This window comes from Gouania willdenowi, chromosome 5 (assembly GCF_900634775.1).
Source record: "Gouania willdenowi chromosome 5, fGouWil2.1, whole genome shotgun sequence".
Taxonomy (NCBI): Eukaryota; Metazoa; Chordata; class Actinopteri; order Blenniiformes; family Gobiesocidae; genus Gouania; species Gouania willdenowi.
Window position 1 is genome coordinate 13,213,024 of NC_041048.1, and position 25,374 is coordinate 13,238,397.

The following is a 25,374-nucleotide window of genomic DNA, read 5'->3' on the forward strand; positions in this document are numbered from 1 at the left end:
TTTTTTTTGGAGTCCTATGTATTTTTTGTATCTTTCTGATGTCTTTTTGTTTTTTAATAATTGTTTGTTTTTTTTGTTTTGTTTTTTTGCCATTGTAGTGTAATTCTGGAGTCATTTTGTGTATTTTTGTATCTTTTTTGGGGTAGTTTTGTGGCTATTGAGTCATTTTCATATATTTGTTGTCATTTGTGTATTTTTCTGTAATGTATGTTCTATGGGGTCATTTTGTGTGTTTAGAGCCTTTTTATATATCTTTTGTGCATTTCTGATGTCATTTTGTGTACTTTTTGTATAAATATTGTTTAGTGTTTTTTTTTTGACTCATTTAGTATATTTTTATTATAAATACCGTGTGTGTGTGTGTGTGTGTGTGTGTGTGTGTGTGTGTGTGTGTGTGTGTGTGTGTGTGTGTGTGTGTGTGTGTGTGTGTGTGTGTGTGTGTCTGACCCGCTACCTGGCCTCCTGGTTGCCTTGTGGGACTCTCTCCATCTCCTCCGTGGGTTCTTTCTCACACAACAGCCGCCATCACAGGTTGTTGAAATGCGTGTCTCACGCCCAATGCATGAGACTTGAGAGAGAAAAAAAAAAAACCAGACAGGAAGTACCACAAAAAATAAACGTTTTGCCACACCAAATAAGTTAAAAATAATGGACACACACCATGGGGTCATGTGGTCTTCTTCTACTGATTATTAGAGGTTGTGAATAAACAGATTGGTGCGCTAGCGCCCCCTCACTCTGAGGTCAAAAGCTGAATAGGTATCACTTCTGGGTACACGTTATTGTTCCGTCAGGGTGAAATCAAATTTAAATAAACGTTTTGGAACACCAAATAAGTCCAAAATAACGGATGCGGACACTCGGGCTATGTGGAAGCTGTTAAAAAAAAAAGTTTCAGGTTGAACAGACACCGCGTCGGGGAGAAATTCTCTCCACAAACACACACGCAGAACTTCCTTGATTTATTAGAGAGATTATGAAATAAGATGTTACTTGTTCCCTGTTAGTTCAATAAATCTGAAAACGTGTTTTTTTGTCAGGATTATTTGGGGGGCAATGGACACAGGTGGGGCTTGAAAGTTCACCTTCGTTCAAAGTGGGGAATACCCAAAAAAGCTTGAGAACCACTACTTAATGATATCATTCATACCAAGACAGATAAATACCAAGATAGTCTTGTAAAGCATAGGGAGCAAATCACTTTTATAATGCCAATTTTAGTTAACTGATAAAAATAGTTCAAAAACCAAAACTAAAAAAAACAAAAAACAGATTTGTGTACTGATATATCCAAGTAGAATTACTGTTACTTGATAGAAATTGTACTCAAGTACAAGTACAAGTCTTGCATACAATACTTAAGAACAAGTAAAAAGTAGCTCAATTAAATAGTACTCAAAGTAAAAGTTACGAGTTACTTTCCCACATTTATTGTTGGTAATAAATCTTGCCAAGGTTCAATGCATACAGTAAACATCTCATGTAGAAACTTAAAAAAATAACAGTCAAATCTTGCAGGAACTTATTTTTTCCCCCATAAAGGCATCTGTATAAAATAAAAGGTTTGTCAAAATTTACAATTCTTTAGAAAAAATAATGTAACATCAATGAATTCGATTCAAAATAAAAATTATTCTCAGGCTCTAAGTATAACTACATTTATGAACTCTAAAACTGAGAAAATAATCACCATTCAAAGCTGTGTTGGCGTTGTGCATTATGTTTAATCTGATTGGTCGACTATGATGTGATGCATTTGATTGTTGTCTGGTCATTTCATTTTTTGTAGTTTCACAATGTCCGTTCATCATCAAAAAATATAATGTAATCAGTAACGATTGGGTGAAGAAATGTAAATAATTACTTTACTTCTTTTAAAATGTACTTAAATACAAGTAAAATTACTAAGTTAGAAATATACTATAATATATATAAAACCAGTAACATGAGTACTGTAATTCATTACTTTCCCCTTCTGGTTGGTGTATCAAATAATGGAAATAAAAAGTTTCAGTCCGTTTTTTGTGAGACTTTTGACAAGCTTTGTGGGTCCACATCATAGATTCATTGGTTTGGTAGATATGATGGGTTGTAGGGGAGCTGCCCGTGATCACCTGACTTGGATGGAGGGGCCTGAGGAAGGCTGGGAGGCTGCAGGGGATGCATTGGCTGGTTTGAGTTATGAGTCTGAGCAGCTGGAAGAACATAAAAGACAAATAGAAATCAAATTTTCCATAACTGTGAAATGTAAGAAAAACAGCATCTTTTTCAAAGGTAAAGGTCAGGGTCGGGGTGAATTATAATTGTAATCCCGTAATTGATAATTAATTACAATAATGGTGTAATTATAAACATAATTGTAATTTTTAAAATCTGTTGCTGTCATAATCGTAATTAAATTGTAATTGAGTTTAGATAATTGACTTTGTAATTGTAATTGCCATGAAAATTCTATTAAGATTGTCAATTATAATTTACTTCTAGACTGGGGAACTATGTTACAGTTCTATGTACATTTCTACTACACATATGTAGTTAACAGTTACTAAAATATATTTAATATCAAGCTTCCTCACATTTCACCGTTCAAAAAAAATTGAAATCTAGGGGTATACAGACACAAAAAAGGCTCAGACGCCCACACCAAAAATATTAATAGCGATATTTTCATTATTCAGGAAACCTAACAAGGAAACCAAGAGATAGGAAAGAAATGAAATGATAGATATTTGTTTTAAGTGTATTTTACAGATGATTTAGGACCCGTTATCATATGAGATGCTAACAGAAAGCTAACACAAGAGGACGGTTAACTACAATTACGTTATTTATTTCAGGCTCTGTAATTGTGATTATTGTAATTTCACTTTAATAATTGAGACTTTGTGAGGGTAAAAAAGAATCGACATTGAATTGTAATTGAACATGGGTGATTGAAAATGTAATTGTAACTGAAAAATGCATCTGACCCCAACCCTGGTAAAGGTGAAACATAGCTACTCACTGCTCTCCGTGTAAGACGGCGGTGGCGCTGACGGGAATGAAGGACCATATTGTGGCACTGGCTGATAGCCAGGGTAGGTTGGCTGGCATCCTGGGTAGGATGGTTCCCTTGGATACTCTGGAAAACTGTCAGATGGTGCCACTGGTTGTTGTGGTATGGTGACAATGTTGGTTAACACAGCTAGACAAAGTAACACAGTGTTACACTTTAGATTAGTGCTGTAGTGTTGAAAGTAGCTAGTAGTAGAGCTATTCTTTCACCAATAAAGTGTTTCTTTATGACATAAGAACATGCATCGTTTTCTGTTCATTTCTCAAACATTCATCTGATCCAAACGTAAGAAAATCTGTCAAGCTGTGCCCGCAACATATATGATCTCAGTGGGTCTTCTAAAAGAGTGTTTCTCAAATGGAGGTACGTGTACCCCTAGGGGTACGCGATGGCACTACAGGGGGTACTTAAGAGAAAGGGAGTCGAAAATTAACAAATAAAGTGTCAGTCGTGGTTCCACACCAGGCGTGAGATGACCGGAAATGATAAAAAAAATTATAGAAACAATTCTATTCAGGAGCCACTAAATCAGTGTTTTTCAACCTCGGAGACAGGACCCCACGTGGGGTCGCCTGACATTTCTGAGAAATTAAAATAGATTGATGAATTTCTTTTAATTATTAATATTATTTAAAATTAAAACAACACAATCTTAAACAACTGTATTTCTATACTTTCACTTTAATATAAATCTAGTCCAACTAAAATGCAGAAAAATAAAAATATCTGAGCTCAAACATGATAAAAAAAATTTTTAAAAAAATTCTAGAAAAAAAATGTCTTTGGGGTCGCCAGATATTCTTGGGGTCCCTATCCAAAAAAGGTTTGGAACCACTGCACTAAATGCTTATTTTTTCCACTTATTTACAAAATGAGATTTAAAAAGTGTGTTATCACTAGTTCATTCCATCATTGTGCTCTATAGTTGTTTTTAAATAGTTTTCTAAGCAAAATGTTGTAGTCAGAAAAAGGGGGTACATGGATTCAGAAATAAGAAAAAGGGGGTACTAGAGCTTAAAAGGTTTGAGAAACACTGTTCTAAAAGATCTTTTTAAACATCACTGTGGAAACATGTCCCACAACTAATTTATTTTAGTACAAAATTGTCATCTCTAAGTTCATATACAAGATGAGTGACCCGTAATTTATAATAAGTCATGCACAGGATGGCAAATAGGATTTTCTTGATATGCAAATCACCTGTAGTCATTTTCCCACGATCACGTGTGAAATGTGACTTCAAAGGGCCCCATGTATGAATGTATTTGTTTCAAAGCATGCTATGCACAATAACTAACATCTTTAAAACTCTACCTGTATTTCATCTAAAAGTAGTTCTCATCCACTGTGCCCCCCAAAACACTGCCAAAGTGAAATCTTGGGTGTTTTCGTAGATGCTAAATTGCATCAAAACGATGGCGGATATTGATACGGTTGCTTTCCGTGGAAATACCTGGTTATAATGAAATGTTCTGCAGCGTGACGTCATATCACGGAGACAACTAATACAAACCAAAACAAAAATGTCATCAAGCGAATCACACTCTTCCTTTTCTGACAAAGAAACACAATAAATCACAATAAGAATGAAGTTAAAACAACTCAGAAATGTAACTTCCTTATTGTGGGATTTGTAATCCCACAATGCAATGCGCAAGACTTTTCCAAAGTTTAAGTCACATGACTATTTGTTAACAAACCCAAACACGCTTGCAAGAGCCATTTTCAACCTTCAGCATTTGCTTGTTTGTAAATTCTTCTGTTTTTCAGAATAAATACCCTTGATCTATGAAGCCTACGCTGTCTTTATCTATGCTATGAAAATGTTAGTTATTGTCCCCAGCAGTACTAAGTATTGGTTTCTGAAGCACCAAACTCTTTAATCTGAAAAGACTAAGCATTGTAGATTATATATCTTTACTGATATAAAACATATCAGCACAATAAACAGCATTTGATTAACTTTAGAGGCTACTTTTTTGGCAAACCAAATTGTAGGTGAAATAGTGGTTTTTACTTGTTTGTGGGCGTCTGCGTTTTCGACATAACTTGTAGCAAATGCAGCACGGGGCCACACAGCAGATGATGAGAGTCACACAGAAGATGGCAGGTAAAAGAGCCCCTAGGACCCCTCCAATAATCAAAGGAACCCTGCTCATTTTACTGTGCGTCGGACTGGAAGACAGCAAAAGAAAAACATCTTGTTTAATTGATGAAATTATATACGTGTTTTAGATGCTCTTCTTTTTTTTCTTTGCAGGTCAGAAACTCACCTGTCGGGACATTTCTTCTGCTGTGAATAGGATAACTCTTTTGATTTGTCTGAGCAGCAGTATCGGTCTGAGCAGTCTCCACAGCAGTACATTAAACCACATTGTTTGGTGTCATGGTAGTCACCACTGTAGTCAGAATAGCTGCTGCAAAAATCAGCTGTGTGGCATCAAACAAAAGATCAGAGATGGTGTAATGAAGGCAAGAGACAAGGAAAGTTCATTAAAGCTGCAGTATGTAGAATGGGGAAACTGGAATGGAATCAACCACGCTCCCCCCCTCCCCTCCCTGTTTTGAATTCACCGTCATCCTCGTGAACGTGCACCTGTGGAGCTCTTAGCGACTTTTTCTCAATAGCGACTAGCGATGAATGTAAAGACTTTATCTTGGGTTATTGCAGTTTTCTGATGTTGTAGAGGCTCTGACATGAAAGCACTTATCACTCTCTAGTTCAGAGATGGGCAACTCTGTCACAGCGGGGGGCCACAACAATGTCAGTGTATCTGATCCGAGGGCCACATGATCAACATTTATGTCAGCCAACATTTTTACATTTTTGTGCATTTTGTGGCCCCCGGGCGGACAATTACCTATGTCTGCTCTACTTACTGTCCTGAATTTTTAGCGGCTGCTGCCATTAGCCCCTTTCCCGTCCTAACGTGCTCACAGGTGGCTGCAGTGATCATAGCTGCAGGTCAGCGCAGACCCACACCACTCCACGTTCAGACTGCAATCGAACGGTGCATGTTTTCTCCGCGGAGTGGAGTGCGTTCTGCAAGAGTATGTTTGGAACTTCAGACTGTTGCTTCTCCATATCAGTTTTCCTTTTTTGGCTTGCTATGCTATGCAACCATTGTGACGAACGCTGCAATGAGGACTTTTCTCCACTTTTACTAACTTTTTTTTTTTTCCCGTGTACTCTAAAGCTTCAACCAGAAGCTCAACACACCTGAATCAAATGAATGGCTCATTATCATGCTTCTGCAGAGCTTGATGACAGCACATTGGTTTCAACCAGGTGTGTTGGAGTAGGGACGCATCTAAAAGTCTCAGGAATCCAACCCTCGAGGACTGGAGTTCGCCACCGCTGGCTTAAACAGAGCCAAAAGAAGGAGCAGCCTCTCAGAACGCTTTGAATTGCAATATCAAAGGTTATAATGGATTTTTGACCAAATTAAGCAAATAAGAAACTTACACACTGCAGCTTTAAAGCCTAAAATCAAAAATAAATAAACAAAAAGTGTAAAAAGTTAATTTTTACTAGAGCTAATCTTAAATTTGGTTTCACTTTATTTCTGTGGGCATGTGATCCCAGCAGTCTGATAAGCCTCGCTGTATCTTCTTAAATTAATAATAAAAACTGACTCACCTCTGATGGCCGGGACCTCAACCACAGACAAGACACACACGAGACAGAGCAAAACGCCCGAGTCCATAACTATATTATGTAATATAACAAGGAAATGAGTGAGACAACTGCCTAAACCTGCGTGTCTGTCCCACCCTGTAGCAAATGTAACCTGGCAGCATTCCTCACTTCATGGGAACAACTCTATACACTGTATTTGTTAAGATAGTCAGAGGTTTACAGTTTATTTCTAAATGTTGCAATAATTCAATAATAAATATTTGGGATGGAAATGTTTGTTTTTTAAAATATACTCAATTTGGTATGATCGTGCACTGGGAAGAAAAAACCCAAAACAAATCGAGAAGAAAAAATATTCAAATCATCCGTGCTAACTGTACCAATATATATATATATTTAAAGGGGACATATCATGCTAAATCCACTTTTTGGGCCCTTAAATGCATTTTGTTGTATATTTAGAGTGCTTAGAAGTACAGAAAAAATCAAATTAGTCTCTTCAGGTGCTCCGTAGAAATCTTTATATTCTGTTTTGCTCATATTTTTCAATCTGTTTCTATTTTTCTATTCTCTATTACGTTTTTTAAACTATTACATCACAGTATTTGCAGCAGAACTGCCAAATTAGTACATCAACTCCAGGTCCAACACTTCGAGCAATCCGGCATTTTTATTTCTCGCTTTTATTTTGCAGTCCAAGCTCCAGGATGCCGAAGTTACGAGAGGATAAGTCAAAATGTTGGGTTGTTGGATGTAGTAACCCACACGCTTCATTACACCGTCTCCCAGCATCAGAACCTTTTCGAAGTGCCTGGTTGAGTTTTATTTTTTACGGGAATGGACCCACATCTGTGGGTAAGGTCATTTTTACGGTGGCTGGGAAGTGTCAGGTGAATGCATTTACAGAAACGAACACAAACGCAAACAGGTCACAACACGAATGCAAACCGGCCACAACGGAAGTGTTTCCGACGGATCGGTATTACAGTCGGACAGTCGGACGGGTATTATGATATGATAGCCTGATGTGAAAAATATAAGAGTATCCTAATCAACTTTCACTTACTTTCATACGCATTTCGATGTCTTCTTCTTATTCTTCTCTGTTCTGGTGGGTTAAAAACATCCGTCAGAAACGTGTCCGTCTGTAATACTGGTTGAAATAATTCTGGAGTTTTACTGCGATTTTTACCGGTGATTAGTTCATTTCTCCCTTGCGCTCAGCGGTCCAAACTGACACCGTAGTCACACACGTATGTGTGTCACACACGTCACTCAGTCACATTAAGGAAGGTTGTGGTCATTATACGGGGTGGATTAAATAATGAATAAAGGATTGTTTTATCCCGTTCTTCTCCGTGTTATTATCACATTATAAAAAAGTTTAAAAATAGCAGGAATTAGTGCTGGTCTCGAACGGTCTTGACGGAAAATCCCGAGTCCGGGCAGCCCGAGTCCGAGACAAGACCGAGTCAAAATGCTTCAGAGTCCGAGACAAGACTAAGACCTTTAGAATTTGGTCTCGAGACCAAGACCGGTCTTGACCACCACAACACTACTTCAGACTTCATATGTTAGCGCTGTGTGCTCGTTTTAGATCGTTGATGATATGGCCTACGTGATTTAATTTGTCTAAAGTTTTCATTAGTCATTTCATTTTGCCGTTTTTGTCTTTGAAAAGACTGTATTAAAATGCATTTCGTGAAGTTAGCTTGGCGCTAGCGTTAGCTCGGTGCTTGTGTTAGCTCACTTGTTAGGGTTCTGCAGCTTCATCATCTTCATTTTCATCTCGCTCCGCTGGGTCAGACTCTGGCTCGAAGATGTAAGGCTGGATGGACAAGTCTTCTGTTGTTGACATTTTGTAAATAACCTCTGAATAAAAAGTTTATGCGCCGCTACATAGCCATATCTCTTCTATCAAACTACAAAAATGGCCGAGCAGGGTGGAGTTGAACCGAGTGTCACCTGAAGAGGGGGCGGGGTATGGAGTGTCTCATTTGCATTTAAAGAGACCGCACCAAAACGAGTTGCTCTCAGAAGCACATCAGAAAAGGGGTAGAAAGGGGGCCTGTGGAGCTATAATAATGAGGAATTCAGACTCAAGCATTGCAGTTCCGCTTTATATAGACCATAACTGTATGATTTATATGTAAAAAGAAGGATTTAAAACCATATGTCCTCTTTAACTCCTGTTTTGTTTTTGGACCCTTTTTCCCAATAAACTCATCTCACTGATTCCAGAATAGTTTCAGGTATGTTTTAGGCTACCATTGGTTATTAATGTGCAAAATTATTATTTTTTTTTAATATTTAAATAATTTGGAAAAAGTTAATTACCAGGAGAAAAAAAAAAAAAAACTTCCATCATCAGGTGTTGCACACTACTTCCAAATTGGAATGCAAAAAATAAATTAATAAGAAACCCAACTTTGAAATATCTTAGCTTCAAAATGTGTCCTTGTCGAATCAGTTATGTTCACATTTTCACAATTATTAATTATTAATAAAATGACATTACTTGATCACACAGCCCAGTCTCACTGCAAAACAATCAAAGAATGACAAAATAAAATAGATACTTTATTGAACTTTGCAAAACCAAAAATTTTTTTTTTCTGCTGCCAATTTTACAAAAAATATAATTGACAGTAATTCGCACTCAGAACAAATACAAACATACAAAGTCATCTTAAAGGTTTAACATTGAACAAACTGAAATCAGTCAGAAACAGCACATTGCACTTTAAACAGCTTTCAGTCAGGCAGTAACAGAGAACAGGCACTGACAGTGAATCTTAATAATAAAAAAAGCCAATTTTATTTCTTTTCAGCTAACATCAGAACCTACTCCGTAAAGGTTGAACAAAAGAGAAACACCTGTAGAGGGCATTGCTGATCACCATATCACGAGTGAAACTTCACTGTTCTAAGTTCAGTCTGGTCACGAGAAAGAACCATTTTTAAAACGATCAAGTAGTTTTTCAATAGAAAGCAGAAGTTATTTTTGTTCCTCTTTGAAACCGAAAGATTAAAGTTTCATTGTCGACGAGGAGGAAACCTAAAACATCAGCACAACATGCACTTTGTGAAATCTTGCATAAACCCACTTGGTGTCTTCATGATCAAAGCACAGAAGCAAACAATTATAAATACACTGATGGGAGACTTCAACTTATTTTTTTTATTTTTTTTAGAAATAAGCAAATATTTATATTGAAATGGAATGAGATGAGGAAGGCACACTTAGATCTTGGTTTTTTGGCAAATGTTACTTGTCTACTTAGATGGTATCCTTTAGTTTGTGAAGGCTGCTGGGTTGAATGTACACAGATGTCCTTTAGCAAAAAACAAATAAGTCACAGTTGAAGTCATTACTGCCCCAAAAACCTGAAATATTTTCTATAAAAAGCTTTCTGGGTGACTTGAGACCATGTTCCCTTTTTTTCTAGAGGACCTGAAAACTCACCGTCTGACCATAAGCAGACAAAATGAATAACTTCTGACATAAATGGTCATTTAAGAGTTAAAAAGCATTAACGTCGCATTAATGCTCTACAAATTTGTAACAGAATACAAGGGCAAACAAGATGGATACAACATAACTTAATGGTAAAAATCCAACTAAATGATTTCAGGGTTCATGTGTTGAAAGGGTTCTTGTGGAGTCCCTAAGTTGTGAAAACAGACAGAATACGTCTGTATCTGTAACAAGGCCATGCAATACTGAACAAACTGTGACCACTTATATCTTGGCAACATGCTGAAAACAATCAAAAACCAGGATTCCACCTCAAGGTGAGATGTGGAGTTCTGGAGCTGCCTCTGGAGCTCTGCTATCCAGTCTTAGGTGGTGGTGCAGCAAAATCTGGGTTGTATGCAGGCTGGGACAGGAAGTCTTTGGTTGCAGGTGGAGCGTTGGGTTGTGGCTGTGCAGGGGGCTGCATCGGGTAGGGAGGCTGGCCTGGCATGAAACCAGCCTGGTTGTAAGGCATCGGCTGAGGACCGTAAGAAGGCCCGGCTGGACCGTAGGAGGGCCCGGCTGGAAAAACACAGAGTTAAAAATCATCAACTTTATAGCGGTTGCACTTATTCCACCTGCACTTAAAGGGATCCTCCACTGTTTTTACACATGTAAAACCTTTGAAATGTCCTTATTAGAAGATCTATGCCTAACAAAATGCACCATATTCATTTTAGAGTCTGTGTGCCGCCATGTTGAAATGTCCATTGAGTTCTATAGCAGTGAACCATTCAGGGTCATTTAGCAGCTTTTTCAGTCAAAATGACAACGTGTGCTGCTAAAAATCAGTAAAGTTAAAAAAGTCAATGTAAACCTCTTTTGATTACCAAATTTGATCAACAATGTTTGTGACCCGAAAAAAAATCTGACCACAGGGGGTGACTGTTTCGTAGATTACATGAAGAGAAAAAGAGCTCTGTGTGCATGTAACTACAGGCAACCAGCATCGACTACTGCTCATTAATGCCGACGGTTCTTTGCAGCAGACAGATTGAACTGAGTCGGCATTAATGAGCAGTAGTCGATCCTGGTTGCCTGTATTTACATGCACACAGAGCTCTTTTTCATGCAGTGGGGGACAGTCGCTCCAGTGGTATCTGTCATTGTGTCCTTGGGCAAGACACTTCACCCACATTCCCTAGTATGAATGTAGTGTGTGAGTGAGTGTTGGTCGGAGGGACCGATGGAGCACTATGGGAGCCTAGCTTCTGTCAGTTTGCTGTGGCTACAATAGTAGCTTTCTGGAGTGAAAGAATAATGCTTTAAAAGTGCAGCCTACAACTCTTATGCTACGTTCACACCAAACGCGTTTTCTGCGGGACCGTTCGCGTCTGTCGCGCGAAACCTTCCGCAGGATTCGCGGGATCAAAAAATGTTTCCCTATTCGCTTCATTCGCGTCTGAAGCGAAGCTCCGCCCACCAGACTCCCAAACGGCGACAACCAGGCTCTGTTTGTTTCCACCATCAACTATGGAGGACCTCCGTTAATTCACTGCTCCTAACCTCGGAAGGAACGTCGGCTTTCCTGGCTTCACCAGGTTAACCAGCGCCACATCCAACTCGGTGAGCTTCACTGACCGCTTCAGAAGCTACAGCTGGATGATGACTGCTTCCAGCGGTACCTGTGGATGACCAGCGCCCGATTCGACGACCTGCTGGGTCGGATTGGCCCACGGATGTCCCTGCAGGATACCAACTACCGGAGCTCCATCTCTGCAGCCGAACGACTGTGTGTCCGTCTCCGGTAAGTTTCATAAGCAACCGCAGATGCCATGATTCATCAGACACATCTCTCAAATACACAATAAAGATAGATACTATATTAATCCCTGCTTTATTATTGTTTTTTTTATCATAAATATATTACAACTAAAATAAAAGTTAATCATTATAATAAATTATTCACTATTGTTATTTTTTGTCCTCTGGAGACCTATTCTGGAAGATGAGGCTTGTTTCATTAATATTTTTTGTTTTTAACTCTTATTAATAAATAATTATTTATTTACTACTGTTAATTATTGTCATCTGGCAGATAAGGCCTGTTCTCTCTAATCTCTCCACCTTTTATGCACACGTACACACCCACATTATATATATCTGATTATCAATGATCTGAGCTTTTCTATGTTGTTCACTGTGCAGGTATCTGGCCACAGGTGACTCCTTCAGGACCACTGCTAACAGCTATGGACGAGAGGTCTTCACATCGTACTTCTCTGCAGGAGCCGTTCCATGGCTAGACATATTCCACCAGCACACCCAAAACGACTATTTTAAGAGCCAACCACATACTTCTATAGAGCAAACTTCCTATTGTATTAACATGTGTATAATAAATATGGAAGAATGAGAAGAGAAACGTCTGTCAGCTTCATTTTTAACCAGAAAGAAATAATCCAAGAAACCTCACCTCTGAAATTAATTAAAGGCATTAAAGGTCTCACAGAGAATCAATATGAGGAAACTATATATTCTTGTATGAACAAAATATATAACCTTGATGTGGTGTACACATTGCTGTTAAGATGCATTGATAGAAATTAAAAAGAAAGCAAAAGTACACTTTAAAATGTGTTTTTAATCAACAATTCTGAAAGAACACCATGTACATTAACATAGTACCTCAATTTTAAACAAACTATTTACTTCAATATTATAATACTTACATAATAAACAAACTAGTATAAACAACTATTCACAATGTGGTTCCTGCCATGCAAAGAGTGCCGCCCATCCAGCCCAATCCAAAACCTAATTAAAATATTCCAAATTTAGTGTTACCGGATGATAATCAAGAAGTTTAAAACTTTGAAATTTAACGTTCCCTAAGTTCTGGTGGCACTTTTTGCAGGATAGGAAGCAGGTCTCTGAAAAACATCTCATCCTCAGTCAGAGCTGGTGGTGAGGAGGTGGTCTCCTGAAGGTCTGTAGGATAAGCTGCTCCACCTCTCTTGGAGAGCCTTGGCTGGGCCTCTTCTTTGCTCTTTTTCCTTAAAAATAAACACACATTATATATATATATATATATATATATATATATAAAATAGCTTATCAAGTCACTGTTACTTAAATAAGATCATAGATATATTTTAATTAAACATTAAATGAGGTAATGATCAACATTGTCATCACTGATATACCAAGCATTTATAGATACATTTTATTTATAGTTGCAAAACAACTTCTGTCATGTTCATATCAGATGGTTTGGCTGCACTTGTTTCTGCAGGATCATTATCACCATCATCACCATCATCTCCTGCTCCCTGAGCACTATCTGTTCCCCCTCCCTGTCCTTCTCCATCACTCATCTGATTGTTTACCTCTGAGTGACAGCAAACACAATATATGAAACACATTACTATAGATTTTAAATCACTATACTAGATTTAGATCCCCCACTAGAAGAAGCCCTGTGATGCATAAAGGCCTGAATATTAACCTGGTATATATTTCTACATGTCTGCACTGATAAACAAACCTCCAGTCTCTGATGGTTGACCATACTCTGCGGTCCTGTCTTCCTCAACCCTCTACCCCATGTTGCTGCTTGTCTCTCGCGGTGAAACAAAGGGGTCGATGAAGGACATGACCACAGGGTATTTCCACCGTTTGGATGTTCCTGCAGCTGACCCACTACGGTTCTCCTGACTTTTTTTTCCTCTCATAACCCATAAGTGAAAATAGCTGGTGTTAGCGGCTAATGCTATCATTAGCTAATGCTATCCTCACTCACTGCCGACTTTCAAAGATGAAAACTACAGAGAGAACATTTACCTGCTGCTCCACCTCCTCGCTGATTCTCCTCCACACCAAATCCTTCCTTGTCCTGGTCCCGGTTAAAATAACAGGCCGTGTCATACAGCTCCCGGTGGTCACACACCGCTACGATTAGCTTCTCCTCAATGGTTGGACGGGTGAAAATACTGGTTTCCGTGTTGCCTGCCTGACGTCATTGCCAACAAGGACTCTGATTGGCGTTCGTGCCTGCGCGTCACGCGAAACTGCCGCTGGAGTTCAATATTTTCAACTCAAGCGAACGGCGAATAACGCGAAAATCGGGAGCGCGCTTGCCGCAGCATTCGCGTTCAACGCGCGAAACAGTTCGCGCCGCCCCACCGGCGAATAATTCGCCTCCCAGCGCGTCTAAACCATTGACTTTGCATGTAATCTGTTCGCTTGTGCCGCAGAAAACGCGTTTGGTGTGAACGTAGCTTTATAAAAGTGACTTTTTGTCATATTTGCTAAAGCTGTCACTACGTAAGGACAGCTTTACATCAAACTAGCAGATTGCCAGAATGCACCGCGACCGAGCAAAAATAACACTTTTTTTTTTACAGTGTAAGGTCTGGAGGAGTAGAAGATGGAATTGGTGACTTTTTTGCTAGAAAGGTAATTACTGCTGCTTGATTTACATTATGTTTGATTTGAAATTGTTACACTAGAACTCTGTGGTGCATGTGTGTGTGTGCGCGCAGCAGCCTCCGTGTGGCTGCTTTAAGTGATACGTGTTGTTGCTGCTGCTGCTGCTGAGGTGTGGCACATAGAGAGAGAAGCGCTGCAGTAATATGCTTTTAACAGTGCATGTGATAATACTGTGATGTTGCTGTTGGGTTAACGTTAGCTTGTTAGCTCCTCTGAGGGAGGGACTTTAGAAAGTTTGGAGGCAGGGCAAGAGAGCAGCTGGGAGTAAGGGGGAGAGAGGGATCTGAGAGCTGCCGACTGCACCTTTAATTCTGTGAAGTGACTTTGAGTGTCCAAAAAAGTGCAATATAAAATTGATGTATTATTATTATTACTATTGTCACTTTTAACCTCTTATCTCCATATTTCATCCCTATTTTGCCAGTTTAACCACATTCATGATTTGTCACGCTCCCATTATTTGCCAGTTTGTACCAATTTCTGCCACTTTTAAGCCAATATTGACACTGAGCCTTACTACTATGTTTTTGGCTACTCTAATTTGCTACTTTTAACCAATTTCTGTTTTTTTGTCTGGGTCACTTTTAACTAATTTTATAATTTACATCTTTAAGATGACTATATACTACGCTACAAATAACACTAAACTCCCTGGATAACAGTGGATATTATTCAGATCAATAAATAAATAAGGTTATCACAGATTCAAAGGACAGTGGACCATCAATTTGCTGACTTTATGGATGGGCCCCAAAAATCTCTCCCCTTTATTCCCCCTTATAGTTGGCCCTGTCTCCACGTGACTCTTGTTCAATGCCCATATTTGTGGTGGGGGTCCCTAGTCTCTGGCACCTTTATTTGGGGGGTTGCAGGCTGAAAAGGTTGAGAACCACTGGTGTCTAACAGGCAGAGTTTAATGTTATAATAATGTTGTGATGTAAGGTACTCAAAGTGCCAATTAGTTCTTTTATTTTTAGGGTTTTTGATTCATGCCCTCATACTTCCTTAGTTTTTAGATCTGCTAAATGCATGAGGATTGACTTACACTGTAATCATCTTATCAAAGTTTATGAAATTACTTTGTATGCATTTAGAAGCTTCCTATGTTGAAAACTCATCATGCTGCCAATCACGTTGAGTAAATTTTACTCAAAGATAACATTTTTCAGCACAAACAATACAGCTGATAAACTATAACAATCAGAGGGAGACTCATCATGCTGCCAACAATTTGCGATCAAGCGCAAATTCACACTCACTGGCTTCTTGATACGTTGGTGGTGGTGGACCTGTTACGTTGGGTTGGCCATGGCCAGGGTAGGGTGTTGTGGGTCCCGGCTGAGCTCCAAAGCCAGGATGCACCGGCACAGGCTGGTATGCTGGATACTGGTTACCCTGGTAGGGCTGAGAGGGTACATGCACCGTCGGCTGCTGCGGGTACCGGCGAGGGATGTTGGTGACCACTGTGGTGTGAGTGGTGGTAGCTACCACAGCTAGAAACATACAGGTGAAGTCATCAAAAACACATTCAAATAGGTTTAATTTTTAATCTATTTATCTTTTCATTTTGAACAAACTAATAAAAAAATAGATGAAAATGAATAAACAAATCTCAACAGAATTCTCTATAAAATAAAAATAAAGTAAATTTCGATATATTACGCCTTTGATTAGTTTGACAAGTGATAGGAAGAAGCCTAGGCTTGCCAAGTCGTACCCTTCACTATTAATAAATGAAAAATCTTATGAGTCTGAATTGATTTTTATTGTTGGGTTTATGCTGTGCAAATTCTTAATATATAAGGCCTGTTGAAGCTATTATGATTATTATTTTATCATTTCTTTATTTTATTTAATATTTCATTTCTTTGTCTGAGTTAATGAAATGTATTGATACCCTCATAATGACACTTGCACATGACCCTGCTTTCATGTTAAGTTTAAGTGTTTGTATGGTGTTTCTTTGACAAATAAAATAAAATGATATATTCCAATCAATCTATTAAGAATAACAGAACAGAAAACAAACTTACAAAAACAAAATGAACATGCACCCTCAACATCTGTGAGGTTTACATTCTCCTTCCTCATTTCTGTACTTTTCAAAGATATATCTGTTGTACATTTCTTAAAACTGCATTATATTCAACCACACATTCTTTTTTTAAATGGTCCGTGCATACTGTTGTTTCAAGGTTAGTTTCCATTTAACTTATCACCACCCCCTGTCTGTCTGGGAACACTTTTTTTATGTTTACGGGTAACTGTTTATTTTTTGCTTCATACATTATCTGTGCAGTCTTAAATTCTACCAGATCCCCAAACTTTAAGGTGTGTGATCTTAAAAACTGTAGTTTCATAGGAGCAGGCAGAATGGACATCTGAATAACAGAGTTAATAATTAACTTAAAGCTGATGATGGGCCAGCTGCCACTTTGCAAACCAATATGTGCTTGTACAGTCTTTTAACTAAGAGCAGTAACTACAGATCACACATTAGAACAGTTTAAAAATCATCAAATAGAAGAAATCAAGGCTTGGTTACAACTACACAGAAAACCATACGAACCCTACTATTAGCATTTGACACTCACTAAATATATGTTTAGGGGAGATCTTTGTTTTATTAGGAGATCAGAGGAATTCAAGTTGTTTAAAATAGAAATGGAGTAAATTGCATATGATTGATATTCACCCAAAACATTGAAAAAAAAACCTAATTCATTTTCTTAGTTTTATTATATGAAACGCTTACCTACAGACTACTCATCTTGTTAATAACAATATTTTCCGTAAAGTATAAATTCATAATGACTGTATTTAACTTTGAATATTGCTTTTCTTTTTGTAATGTTTTATGCAGTGCATATTTCCTCCTTACTTTCTTATTATTTCTCTTACTTGTAACCTTTTTAAAAGCCTCCTGTGGACAGGTGGTGTAAATTAGCACATGTGCTAACACATTCAAAACAACACATCTGGGTAATTAATGTAATTGTGATGTCCATCTCAAATAAAGGAAATTAACCATAAAGAGAATAATAATTCTATCAAATTAATGTTGAAAATAATGTGTTTAGTCCTTGTATATTAAATTTACATGTGATTACAGCTGCTAACCGCAATAATAACATAAATACGGTGAACAAACAACTGTTTTTACAATGCTACATAAATTGTGTTGGGCATATTTCCCCTTTTCTGAACCATTCAAAGCTTCCCCATAATAAAAGTCAACATCTGTTTTCAACACCACAGATTTACAACTGTTGTGTCTGCAACACATCATGTTTTTTTTCTTTTTTCTCTTCTACAGTGGGGAGTCATCTCGGCCACTTCCTGTAAACGATGTGGGCAGGCTCACAGAACTGTTGTTGATATGGAAACCATGTGATTCATGGAGAAGCTTAAACATTCCACGATCTGTTTCCAACTGTTAGCGACAGCCGAAGTCAGAGACGTCGTGATTTGCACTTTGTGTTTTTATGAAAGAACATATCTAAATTGACTATCTTTCAGCAGCCCAGTCAGCTAAAGGCCTTTAAAATACAATTTAATGCAAGCTAAAGATTGTATTTTATTTTATTTATTTCATCTATTTTTTGAAGCATTAATATTCATCCAATTGCAATGACTTAATTGAAATGATGTTAGTACATAGTCAAAGCCATAAACGCAATGGAACCTCAGTAGGGATGTAACGATTAATCGTAAGGCAGTTAAAAATCGATTCATAAGTATAAAGATTCACATCGATGCTGTGAAAATTGAATCGCAGTACTTTTTTTAACCAGCAGAGTGTTGGCGGCGAGCGAAATCTGCTAATACTTTCTTTCTGGCCATCTTCTACTCTTAAACATATTCATAAATGATTCCTTACCTACGGTGGCTCCGTTTTTGGCCATTTTGCATTCGTGTTGTGACCTTTTTGCATTAGTGTTCATTTCTTTAAATGCATTCACCTGACACTTCCCGGCCACCGGGTTTCCACAACGAAAGTGTTTCCGACGGACCGGTATTACAGACGGACACGTTTCTGGCAGATGTTTTTAACCCACCAGAACAGTTAAGAACAAGAAAAAGACATCGAAACACGTATGAAAAAAAGTGAAAGTTGATTAGGATACTCATATTTTTCATATCAGGCTATCATATCATAATACCCGTCCGACTGTAATACCGGTCCGTCGGAAACAGTTCCATTGTGGCCGGTTTGCATTCGTGTTGTGACCTGTTTGCATTTGTGTTCGTTTCTGTAAATGCATTCACCTGACACTTCCCAGCCACCGTACTTACCCCTTTAGCACCAAAAGAATATCTGTAATATTACGTGATTATCTGTAAAAGTCACGTTTTTCTATTAGCTCTGTCTGCTAGCATAGCATCTCTTCTTCACTGCAAAATATCTGCATGCCAACCGACCACTGGGTTACCAGCGCCCTCTGCTGGTTCAAACAAATATCTGACCTAAATACAGTAAAATGACTGTTTTTTTTTTTTTTTTTAAAGTCCAATTGTTAAGGCACAAAATACATTTTCAGTTGCACTTTTAAAAAGAAAAAGAACTATTATGCAGTTTTGTATTGTTTACTATAGAACCAGAATTTAAATAAGCTTCTTCTTCATTTGTATTATTAATTTATTTATTTCATTCAAGATTTATTTTTAGTTAAATTGCATTGTTTTGAATAGTTTATCAAGGGATTCTTTTGACAATGAAAAATAGTATAGTATTTTCCCAAAAAAGGAATATTTTTCAGTCATTTATATACAGTCCCATTTTGTAAAATAAATCGTGAGAGAATCGTATCGTGAACCCAGTATTGTGAATCGAATCGTATCGGGAGTTGAGTGAATCGTTACATCCCTAAACCTCGGTGAAGAATTTTCATTTTGGTGCATCTCTATTTGAGACAGACTTTGCACTGTATCATTGTGATTATTTTGTAATATATTGATTATTGTAGAATCACCAAACCATGATAATATCAGTATCGTGAACCATGAGGTATCCTGCATTTCCCACCCCAAATTTAAAAAAAAAAAAAAGCATCACCCGCAGCAAAAACAAACAAACAAACAAACGTCAAAATATCCATAGCGGACCACTTACGTGTTGGTTTGTGGCACATTGTGTAAAGGCAGCAACATGGACACACACAGCAGCAAATGAGGATCAGCAAAAAGGCAACAAAGGACATGATCCCAAAGATCATTGGCAACGGTGATGAATAGGATGAATAGGAATCCTTTGACATTGCATTGCTGAGGCGTTTAAGATCGTCTAATGAGCTGTGGAGGGGGAAAACTGATTACATACATTGCAGAGTTACTGGGTTTAAAATGCATTGAGAGGAGAAAAAAAAAAGTAATACAATACCATTCGAGTTGTTTAGCATTAGATAATCTCGAGAGAGCGGCTGCGCAGCAGTAGCGATTGTCACAGGTACCACAGCAGTAGGTGCTGCAGCTCTGGGCAGAGTGATATGTTCCACTGAAATCTGTGTAAGCGGAGCACTCCCATATTGCAGCTGAGGAAGAGTAGACACAGCCATAAATGTAATGAAAGCCTTGCTTCGGACAACAAATGTAATAGAGATTTTAAATACAGAGAACAGGAGCACATCACAGATCACACACTGGATATATTTTATGTAAAGGACAGATAACTTTGTATATATTGTATGCGTCTCCCCATCATTATTTTTATAACAATCATCTCTATGCTTAATGTTGTGTTTCATTTATTCTTATTGTATATACCGCTCTCTTTTTTGCTCTTGTAAACTCTAATAAACAAGGGCTTTCAATATTTCAAAAATCCTGTTTTCTAGCTGCAGTAAAAAAGATAATCTAACTCATGATCATACATGATAATATGTCAAATATGGGCAAACCGAACAAAATATAACATTGATCTCTAGGGGTGGAAGAAATAATGGATGCATCATCATTAAGAGATAGTAATCAATAATAGATGCGTTTATTTCAAATAATTGTATTTAATGACTTCAAATTATAGTGTCTGGTTTGGTTTAATAGAAATAAAACTAGTGTTTAATATTCATCAAGAGAGTTTGTATTATTGTGTATTATTCACTAACGCAGCCAAACAGGATACAAAACAAATTATGGTTCGAAAATACTAAAAGAAAATGTTCTTACTGATAAATGTAACACTTCTGCTACAAAATGTACATTACCAGTGCTTTTCAAGTTGACAATGAGCGTATCCTAACAGTGAGTGAGAGACACTTTTTTTTTTAAGTTTTGTATTAATGTTGTCCAAAAGTCTGATGTTTTTACAAGTCAGAAGTGTACATTATACAAATATACAGAAAGGGGACAAGTAAGAATCATACATACACAATTGAAATAAAAAAAATTATTGAATAAATATAATATATATATATATATCGGAGATTTTAGATGCAGTCTGATAAAATCCGATATTCGTTTTCTGGCTGATATCGGATCGGGACACCCCTAGTAAATTAGTCACCATTCTACTTCAAAAATATTATTGTATAACGTCACGGTTTGGATGCTTTTTTTCATATGAATAAGGGCACAAGAATCTTTGTCTGTGTGGCACAGAATTCCGCCGGAATTAAAATTCCCACTTTTACCCGGACCCGCACCAGTGTCTAAACATTGACAGTTACAAATAGTGACCAGTGACTTTAACCTAAATATTGCATCTTTGCATCAGAATAACCAACTTTTGGTTTTTTAGACATTGTCTCTCTCAGTAGGTAAGAAAGATCCTCTGCCAGGCAAAGTTTCTTCTCCTTCATAGCTGTGGTGTTCGCTGAAGCCCACCATATCTTCTGCCTGAAGGTTCTCATGGTGAAATGGACATGGGCTTGGGTCATCTCTTGGGCGTCCAATCCGTTTAACCGTGTCGATCAGGAAGCCCAGCTTTTTTTTCCTCATCAGGAGCAATTTGTCCGAAGATGTTAAAAACTTCTTTTCTGATGTTTTTAGCTATAGAGGGTTTTCACGACGCGTCATCAACCCGAAAGTCGCCATTTTGGAGATAAACAGCAGGTTTACAAACAGCACACACACAAGCAAATCCCAAATTTGGAGAGGAAATGGTGAACTATTGCCATGTTTTTGGCTGTACTAATCGGTCAGACCGTAAAAAACGTGGAAGGTTTATAAATTGCCAAAAGTTATAACAAATTAGGGAGAACAATGTCTGCATTTTATAGCAAGTAGTTCTACATCAGGAGAGCAGTGCCATGAGGCTAGATCACTGTTGGTGCACCAGTTGTTATAGATAGATTCGCGTGACGTCACACATCCGGGACATTTGACCTAGTAACTCGCCCCACCCTTTTGAGGGGTGCCAACAACTACATAGTTACGACTACTGAAAATGACGCACGAGCTCTCACATTTCTCTACCTTTTTGAGCCCCTATAGAATGTTTATCATGCTTAAAAGGTGGGCTGATTTTGGATGCGGCAACCACTCGCTGCAAGGCAAGAAGGTATCGTTTTTCTTGTTCCCAACAAAGTCGTAAATACGATCGAAATGGGCACAAGCTTTGAGTAGCGTCAACACCGATGGAACTCGATTTGAAATGACATATATACGTCAATGGCAGTAAATGAGTTAAAAAATAGCCATGGCTTTTAGTCTTACCTCAAAAAAGATGTATGCCTCAAGACTTTTGAACGTTTGCATTCTCTTGTGAACACACCAGGAGTCTCAATCAGGCACCCGTAAATAGCCGGCCAGTCCAGATCAGGCCACCCAGTTGGGTTGTCTTTCCACCAATCCGTGAGGAATTTGGTACAGACCACACTCCAAACTGAGCATGGACATCTTTTCATACTTCAGTCTTTCTGGGGGATCTAATCCCAGCCTATATTCATAAGACATGGCATTTTCGTCACCAGAGTTGAGTGTGTTACTAGCTCGTTTGTTGGCACCTCTCAAAATAGGGGGGGGCAAGTTACTAGGCCAAGTTTCCCGGATGATGACGTCACCGCGAACGGTTCTATTGGTGTATATACAAACACAGCTGCCCTCATCTCCCGTGTTGCATTTAAATCCAGCTACAGGTAGTCCAGTTTGTTCGTCAGGGAGCGGACATTAGAACCCAGGATGGAAGGAAGCGCCATTCTCTGAGGATTAGCTTTTAGCTTGGTTGCTAGCCCCGCTCCTGCTTCCGATTACACCGCTTACGTCTCCTCCGCTGGCGGACACCGCTGGTACGAGTCTCCGCTGCTTCGCAGGCCACTGGATGTAGCCGGCGTAGCAATCCGAGGCGCGAGGTCCAGAGTAGTCACATCTAACTGATTATAACTGTTTGATTTGCCTGAATCTAAGATTGCCTGGTGGTCGTATACTATTTTAGAGTAATTATGCTGCAGAATCACTGTGAAATTATTAGAACTGACTGAGTTATCTGCCGATATATATCCATTGCTAAAGCGATCCTCTACAGCCGCAGCCGACCTCCAAACTTCTATAAGATTTAAGGTCTTCTGCTGTGTATGGACTTGGTGAAATCCAGGTAGTTGACGATATCAGGAGACATAATAGACGGAAGCATATCCGTCAAGTATCCCGTTTTAGCCGGGAAACTCCCGTATTTTACCCTTCTTTCCTTCCATCTTCCCGTATTAGTATTTTCCCGTAAATATCCCATATTTTAATGTAATAATAATTAAAAGATGCCTTACTAAACTGAACGCCGTCAATAGCCTCGCGAGAACTGCCTCCTAAAATGGCCTGGGTGGCAGTTCTCGCGAGATTTTTACCGACATCTGCAACAAACCCAGAAACAACTCAGAAGAGAGATAGATGAATGAACACGTTCCGGCGAGAAAAAAAAAAGAACTCGTGTAAATACGTTGTGAAATGTGACAGACTTTACCTTCATGAAGAGCAGCAGGATGGGACAGTTACATGTTCTGCTAGATTAATAACGGAGATTTTAGCGTTTACCACAGCGGAAGGAACGACGTAAGTCAGCATAAAAAAATCAGCCAATCACAAGCGCCACAAATATAGACCGCTTTAAAAAAGTGTTAAAGAATGTAAAGTCTGCAACAAATGTGTTTAATAAGTCATTAGTGAATACCAGAGAACCACATGATTGAGCATGAGAAATAAGAAAATATGTAATGAAAATAAAATGTAAATGTCTAACTTAAAGACAAGCAATGTGAAATTAACAGTAAATATACGTGTTGACTTGTATACAAAATAAACACATGTGCTTCATATACACATTTATGTTTTTATTTAGGCTGTTTTATAATTTAAGAATTAGGGCTGGGCGATATATCGAGATTGAAGATGTATCGAGTTTTCTATTTTGGCAATATAGAAAACAATAATATTTCATATATCATATGAAACAAAATACTAGTTTCAGGAGTCGCTGCTTTTACTTCTCAGAACAACACGTAAAGCTCAGTTAGATTAATGTCTGAGTGCACATATTGTGCAGCTGTTTGTTAATAAATGTCCCTGTGTGGCATTTTGCATCAGCAAATTTATCCCAGAATTGTCTTTCTGGTCAGACTTTATTTGATAAAATTATCGAGATTTGTATCGTATATCACCATTTTGAGAAAATATATTGAGATATGAGTTTTGGTCCATATTTCCCAGCCCTAGTAGGAATGTTCCCAGCATTTCATTGTTAATAAAGGTTGACCTAACAGATTCTAATCACATAATTGTATTCAGTAAGTGGTTGACAAGTGGCTATTTTAGATTTATTGTTCACCTATCTTAAAATAAGGAATACTGGAGCTTGCATGGGCAGGTGGATTTCCCTTATTTTCAAATCCAAAACTTGACAGGTATGGACGGAAGACTCTCTGCGTCGTCATTGATCCAAGAGGAGGAAGTCGACTAGTATGGATCAGCACCACCAATAAACCGTATTTTTTCCAAATATCGTGCCCTTTCCTGCGGACCAAGTCCTTCCCTGTTTACCTTCGCATCTATAATGCATTTTGAGGAGCTTTTCTGTGATTTATCCATCCAACATGTAGCGTCAACATCCGCTTACCTCCAACATGACCGTGCATCCGGGTTACTGCCCAGATAGTGACGTCGGTGAAAACTTTCGGTTTACCGTGAAATGACGTCCCTTGCATCGCTCGAACATGTGGTGTCTCAACATGACCTCCGCCACGGAGCTCAGTTCACACGCAGTTAGTCACAGAGAAATGTGTAAATGGCTGAATAAAAGATTACACTTACTGGTTACAGAGGGGAAATAAATAACACAAAGAGCCAGCACAACAACACTGGACAGGCTTGACGCCATGGCGGCTCCCTGCGTCCCGGAATTAGACGGAGAAAAAAGATAAGAAGCACCTCGACCGTGAGGAGGAAGTAGGACTGAGTTAGAGACAGGGTGGAGGATATTAAAGACACTGCTCTACTGCACACTGACCAATCACAGCCTGTTCTGGGCGATGAAGCCCCGCCTACCTCAGATAACATAACCGGTGATTGGTTTAGTGAAATAGCAGTTCAAGCTCTCTTTCCCTCCCTTTCTCTCAATTCCAATTCATTTCAATGTTAAAACAGCTTTATTGGCATAAGAAACAAGTTTACATTGCCAACGCAAATGTGACAAAAAACGATGTACACACAGCAAATAAATATTAAAAATAGCAACATTTGTGTTGTGCAAAATAATGTACTAATAATAATGATGTACTATATATATGAAGAACAAAAAAAAAGGTT

At 38.3% G+C, this 25,374-nt stretch overlaps 2 protein-coding genes across 5 annotated transcripts; both read right to left on the reverse strand.

Annotated features, from left to right (window-relative positions):
- Positions 1 to 1,850: 1,850 nt before the first annotated feature.
- LOC114463603 (protein shisa-4-like) lies at positions 1,851 to 6,869 on the reverse strand. Of its 2 annotated transcripts, XM_028447261.1 has the most exons (5): positions 6,696 to 6,849; positions 5,329 to 5,485; positions 5,073 to 5,230; positions 3,005 to 3,184; positions 1,851 to 2,195 (listed from the first exon to the last, which is right to left on the reverse strand). In XM_028447261.1, the coding sequence occupies exons 1-5, from the start codon at positions 6,760 to 6,762 to the stop codon at positions 2,065 to 2,067; spliced, it is 693 nt and encodes a 230-aa protein (XP_028303062.1). In that variant the 5' UTR covers positions 6,763 to 6,849; the 3' UTR covers positions 1,851 to 2,064. The 2 variants fall into 2 exon arrangements, with proteins under 2 accessions (XP_028303062.1, XP_028303063.1); XM_028447262.1 differs by lacking the exons at positions 1,851 to 2,195; positions 3,005 to 3,184 and adding an exon at positions 3,978 to 4,609 and having other exon boundaries at positions 6,696 to 6,869.
- A 2,385-nt stretch (positions 6,870 to 9,254) lies between these two features.
- LOC114463808 (protein shisa-5-like) lies at positions 9,255 to 25,035 on the reverse strand. Of its 3 annotated transcripts, none has more exons than XM_028447609.1 (5): positions 24,880 to 25,035; positions 20,024 to 20,174; positions 19,757 to 19,935; positions 15,903 to 16,136; positions 9,255 to 10,734 (listed from the first exon to the last, which is right to left on the reverse strand). In XM_028447609.1, the coding sequence occupies exons 1-5, from the start codon at positions 24,944 to 24,946 to the stop codon at positions 10,529 to 10,531; spliced, it is 837 nt and encodes a 278-aa protein (XP_028303410.1). In that variant the 5' UTR covers positions 24,947 to 25,035; the 3' UTR covers positions 9,255 to 10,528. The 3 variants fall into 3 exon arrangements, with proteins under 3 accessions (XP_028303410.1, XP_028303409.1, XP_028303411.1); XM_028447608.1 differs by lacking the exon at positions 24,880 to 25,035 and adding an exon at positions 24,686 to 24,832; XM_028447610.1 differs by lacking the exon at positions 24,880 to 25,035 and adding an exon at positions 24,686 to 24,810 and having other exon boundaries at positions 19,757 to 19,951.
- Between the last annotated feature and the right edge of the window lie 339 nt (positions 25,036 to 25,374).

Bases quoted from the DNA above. Each gene is read 5' to 3' on its own strand.
- LOC114463603 (XM_028447261.1), bottom strand. From the start codon at position 6,762: ATGGACTCGGGCGTTTTGCTCTGTCTCGTGTGTGTCTTGTCTGTGGTT. The intron at 3,185-5,072 runs GTAAAAACCACT...TACTTTGTCTAG, and splicing joins ACGCAGACGCCCACAAACAA to CTGTGTTAACCAACATTGTC. The intron at 2,196-3,004 runs GTGAGTAGCTAT...ATGTTCTTCCAG, and splicing joins GCCGTCTTACACGGAGAGCA to CTGCTCAGACTCATAACTCA.
- LOC114463808 (XM_028447608.1), bottom strand. From the start codon at position 24,773: ATGCAAGGGACGTCATTTCACGGTAAACCGAAAGTTTTCACCGACGTC. The intron at 20,175-24,685 runs GTAAGCGGATGT...ACTCTTCCTCAG, and splicing joins GATGCACGGTCATGTTGGAG to CTGCAATATGGGAGTGCTCC. The intron at 10,735-15,902 runs GTGAGTGTGAAT...GTGTTTTTCCAG, and splicing joins ACCAACGTATCAAGAAGCCA to CCGGGCCCTCCTACGGTCCA.